The sequence below is a fragment of the Sardina pilchardus genome, chromosome 17 (assembly GCF_963854185.1).
Source record: "Sardina pilchardus chromosome 17, fSarPil1.1, whole genome shotgun sequence".
NCBI classification, from domain to species: domain Eukaryota; kingdom Metazoa; phylum Chordata; class Actinopteri; order Clupeiformes; family Clupeidae; genus Sardina; species Sardina pilchardus.
The window spans coordinates 32,087,902-32,092,901 of NC_085010.1; the positions used below are offsets into that span (position 1 = coordinate 32,087,902).

Here is a 5,000-nt window from a genome sequence, read left to right on the forward strand (position 1 = left end):
TAGGTAGCTAGCTTCAGCCCACCACACTTCAACCATCAACAACATTCACTGAATAACCCCCCCCCCCCCCAAAACACCCCAAACACCCCCCCACACCCCAAACACAGTCCACTCCGCTGCTCCTCTGAGGGGGGGGGGGGGTCCCCCCAATAACAGGATCCTCCAATCACGTGCTTTGAGACTGATCAAATCCACCAATCGGGTGCTTTCTTTGGCGGCGGAACGGAACATTGCACTCGTGTGTCCGTGGGTCTCTGCTCGGCACCATGACGACAGGAGCCTAGCAACATGCCTATCCCAGCATGCATCTGTCCAGGTCCAGGGTGAGGGGGGGGGTAAAGGTTATATGGGGGGGGCCTTTGGACTTGATCCCGACAAATCCCCTAACACAAACACACACACACTCCCTCTCACACATATGCTGCCATTCACGCTCACACACACACACACACACTCTTCACAGTCTTATATCCATCTTCAGAAATGAAAACATAAACTGGACATGCCTCCATCGGTCCGTGCCCCCCCCCCCCCGCCCCGTGGGTTCATGGTCTATGTGGTCCTCAGGTTGGGGCCGGCGGGGTTGCTCACGGCCTTCTGCAGGGGCGCCATGTGGAACCCCTGCAGCGCGGAGGGGGGGGGGGGCCGACCCCCCCGGGGTCACGAACGGGGTCATCTGGGGGGCGGAGGTCATGAGGGCGGAGGGGTGCGAGGCGGCGGCGGTGGGGGTGGGGGGCCAGGGGCCGGAGTAAGGTGCGGTGGGGGGGGCGTACCCGTAGGTGGGCACAGGCGGGCAGAGCGAGCCCTTGCGGCCCAGAGAGGTAGCGGAGGGGGGGGCGGCGGCGCTGTGGCCCCCCAGGGAAGACGCCATGCCAGGGCACAGCTGACCCGGCGCAGAGAACTTACGGCCCATGCTGGCCGGAGGGACCGCCTGCAGGGGGAGACAGAGAGCACAGTCAGCACTGCACACACTACGGAGACTGGTGTGGGGGTGTGTGTGTGTGTGTGTGTGTGTGTGTGTGTGTGTGTGTGTGTGTGTGTGTGTGTGTGCCCCCTGATTGCTAGGTTGTTGCTAGGGTAATTAGCATGATTGCTAGGTTGTTGCTAGAGTAATTGGGATGGTTGCTAAAGAGTTGCTAGGGTAAATGGTGGTTGCTATGCAAAATAATGCGGTTGCTAGGGCACTCATGTTGGTTGCTAGATTGACATTATAAAGGTGGTAGCTAGATTGTTGCTAGGGTGGTTACAATGGTTGCTAGGGTAATTGGGATGGTTTCTAGGGTGTTGCTAGGCCGGGTACATGGTGGTTGCTATGCAAAATAATGCAGTGGTTGCTATTGCTAGGGTAATCATGTTGGCTGCTAGGTTGATATTAGTGGTGGTTGCTAGGCTGTTGCTAAGGTAATTAAGATGGTTGTTAGGGCATTGCTAGGGTAATTGGGATGGTTGCTAGGGTGTCACTATAGCTGGTAGATGCACGCTGTGAAAATCTATAATAATTGTGTTTAAAATGGCATCACAATCTGCTTCATCCAAGGATTCCAATAGTACCTCATTTTTGAAAATTGGACATACAGGTCAAAAGCTCCATGCACACACACACACACACACAGACCAGCTTCATGGCAGCTGCCAGGTGCCTTAAAACCTAGAGGCAGTTCTGCTGTGATGTCACAATGGCCGAAGGTTCTGCCATTCATTTCAATGGAGCCAAAAAACAGGAATAGAGCTCCACAGTCCCACCCACAGCCTTGTCCGGAAGTAAAAATCCAATACAATTTCTCCATTGACAACTGGAGAATAAGCCATAAAATCGTAACCGTCCATGGTAGACTTCAAACCAGCTACGATGTGACTAAGCGATTATACCTGCTCATATAGATGTCAAAAGTTAACGGGGCATCAACCTTGTTTTGAGAAAACAATGTTTTCTTCACGATTTAACGAGAGAGTACTACTAACACTACCCAACACCCTACCGTGTAAAACTGGTGAAAGCAGAGCCTTTGATTGGTAGAGATCGCCGTTGCCATGGCAATCCCAAACAAACTGTACTCAACTTTTCCCGCGCCTATCGTCCAGCTTCGTCTCGCTGGAACTTCAAAACATAAAATGGCTGCAGGGCTGTCAGGACCGATGTGTGGTCTTCCGAAAAAGAACGGGTTTCTCATCTTGAAGGTTGAATTTACTCAATGGGAACGGTAGGAAGTAATCATCCTCTTTTCTTAGATTAATATGGAACCATGTTAAACTATCGTTAGGCTGCAAATGTTGGAAATGTGTGTACGTTTGCAAAGCATCACGGGATTTGAGTTTTCTAATTCGGAATTTAAGATATGTACACAGTCTTGTACCTTTCGGTTTTTTTACATTTTCTGTTCATTTTTTCACTCGAAATGATAAGTTATATGCTTATGAGTCACATCGTAGCTGGTTAGCCTAAGGCATGGCCCAAAACTCTCAATGGGAGAAATGAATGAGAAATTTACTTCCGGACAAGCACCTCTCTCGGAGGAGGGGCGGGACTGTGGAGCTCTATAGCGCAAAAACGACAACGTCACCTGAAATGTACCTGCAGGATACACCGACACATACTGGACTTTTAGCGTCAGGCTCATGGCGTCTGGTGTGTGTGTGTGTATACCTCGTAGCTGTGTCCCTGTGAGGTGGGCTGTCCTTGCCCTGGGACAGGCTCATGGCGTGTGTGTGCGTGTGTGTGTGTGTGTGTGTGTGTGTGTGTGTACCTCGTAGCTGTGTCCCTGTGAGGTGGGCTGTCCTTGCCCTGGGACAGGCTCATGGCGTGTGTGGGCGTGTGTGTGTGTGTGTGTGTACCTCGTAGCTGTGTCCCTGTGAGGTGGGCTGTCCTTGCCCTGGGACAGGCTCATGGCGTGTGTGTGTGTGTGTGTGTGTGTGTGTGTGTACCTCGTAGCTGTGTCCCTGTGAGGTGGGCTGTCCTTGCCCCTTGGCGGGCCTCTTGCCCTGGGACAGGCTCATGGCGTCGCGCGCCCAGTTGTCCACCAGCTTGTGCAGGTCGTCCGTGAAGGTGCCCTTGCGGCTCTGGCCGCCCGAGCCCGAGCCCGAGCCCGAGCCTGCCCCCGCTGGAGGAGCGGGGCACTGCGGGCCCTGCGCCGGCCCACTCACGCCGGTAGTACTGCTCGTCCCTGGAGGGGCAGGAGGGGGCAATTAGAGTCTGGGACTGGGGCAATTAGAGTCTGGGACTGGGGCATATTACTGTAGCACAGACCGACACAATCTGACACAACACAGACTATATCAATATGTACAGGTGTGTGTGTGTGTGTGTGTGTGTGTGTGTGTGAGCGCTGAACCCAAAAGAAAAGGAGGAACTGAAAGAGCGAATGAGAGGGCCGTCTGCAGAGCACCTGGGGTTCCGCTCTGAGCCTAACGGGTCTTTCCTATCAGAACCGGAGGCAGAACCCGTCCAGCCTGCAACACAGGGGGGCGGTGGAGACACAACAGCACACGTTAGCAGCACCACAGAACCAGAACCCAGCCGGGCCTTGGGCCCTCACTAGCACCGTCTGCCTGGGGTGGGGGTCGGAGGGGGGGGGGGGGGGGCTGGGGTTGGGGGGGTCGTTGAGGGTGTTGGGTCAGATAGGGACTCTCTCCTCCTCACTGGGTTCTTGTCCAGTGAGTGAGCAGCAGCGCTTCAGCTGCAGTTCTCCGCAGTGCCACCAGAGGGGGCCAGAGGCCAGTCTAAGCGCAGCTGCGGGGGGCTGCAGCAGCAGGAGATGGCCACAGCTACAAAATGGCTCCCGCAAGTCGGCCAACTCCAAGAAAAGCTGCCGTGTCATGCTGTGGGAGGAGCCTCAGCAGGGCAGAGTTGAAACATTTGCCATAATTATAATGATAATAATAATAATAATGATTATGATAATAATAATAATAATAGCGACAGATTATAGAGCAGCCCTCAAGAGTCCCGAGGACTCTTACTGACAGTGACAGAGAATGGCATGCCCTGAGCCATGCCACCCTGTGTGCTGTGCGGAGTCCTGGGCGGAGACGGAGAGACGTTACTGTTAAGCTGAGGAGAGTGTGTGTGTTGTCTTCAGGGACTAGGCAGCGTTACTGTTAAGCTGAGGAGAGTGTGTGTGTTGTCTTCAGGGACTAGGCAGCGTTACTGTTAAGCTGAGGAGAGTGTGTGTGTTGTCTTCAGGGACTAGGCAGCGTTACTGTTAAGCTGAGGAGAGTGTGTGTGTTGTCTTCAGGGACTAGGCAGCGTTACTGTTAAGCTGAGGAGAGTGTGTGTGTTGTCTTCAGGGACTAGGCAGCGTTACTGTTAAGCTGAGGAGAGTGTGTGTGTTGTCTTCAGGGACTAGGCAGCGTTACTGTTAAGCCTGTTTTAGCCAGCATTAGCGTGGGAGAGTGTGTGAGTGTGTGTGAGTGTGTGTGAGAGAGCAGTAGACACTGAGGATAGGCCAGCTCTTCCTCTTACATGTACGTGCGTATGTGTGTGTGTGTGTGAGTGTGTGTGTGTCTTATATATATCTATGTGTGTGGTCAAACATGACAAGTGCTGTGCTCTATAGTGGAGGTGTGTGTGTGTGTGGGTGACACAGTTGCGTTGAGGGCAGAAGGAATTTCGAGTCAGGAATTCTGGAATTCTGAGGCGCTCGAGGCCGTCAGTGGACCGGACATCTGGGGATCCTGCGTCATCGTCATGGTGATCAGTTTTACCGCTGAACACAGCGCAGGTCACTAGAGGTCACTAGAGGTCACTAGAGGTCAACCATGCTGCTCTCTGGTCCACTTCCTGTTTCTCAGAGCGACGTCCACTACAGCTTCAGACAGAGGAGCCCCTGAGGGACTCCTGATTGGCCCTGCTGCTAGCCAATAAGAGGCTCTGATTTGGTAAAGGCCCGTTAGTGGAACCACTCAGCTGACCAATCACAAGAGGCTCAGTCACTACTAAAGCCAATCAGGGGAGAGCTAGCCAGCAATGGAGATGACGCAGCCAATAAGCAGCCCTGAGAAGA

At 53.5% G+C, this 5,000-nt stretch overlaps 1 protein-coding gene across 1 annotated transcript in view; it reads right to left on the reverse strand.

The window, feature by feature from the left end:
• Positions 1–91: 91 nt before the first annotated feature.
• The window catches only part of wnk1b (WNK lysine deficient protein kinase 1b), a gene marked incomplete in the record, with an annotated part of 113,102 nt that continues 108,193 nt past the window's right edge, over positions 92–5,000 (reverse strand). The window contains 2 exon segments of the mRNA XM_062518228.1: positions 92–931; positions 2,923–3,161. Of these exon segments, the coding sequence (XP_062374212.1) occupies positions 458–931; positions 2,923–3,161 (713 nt within the window).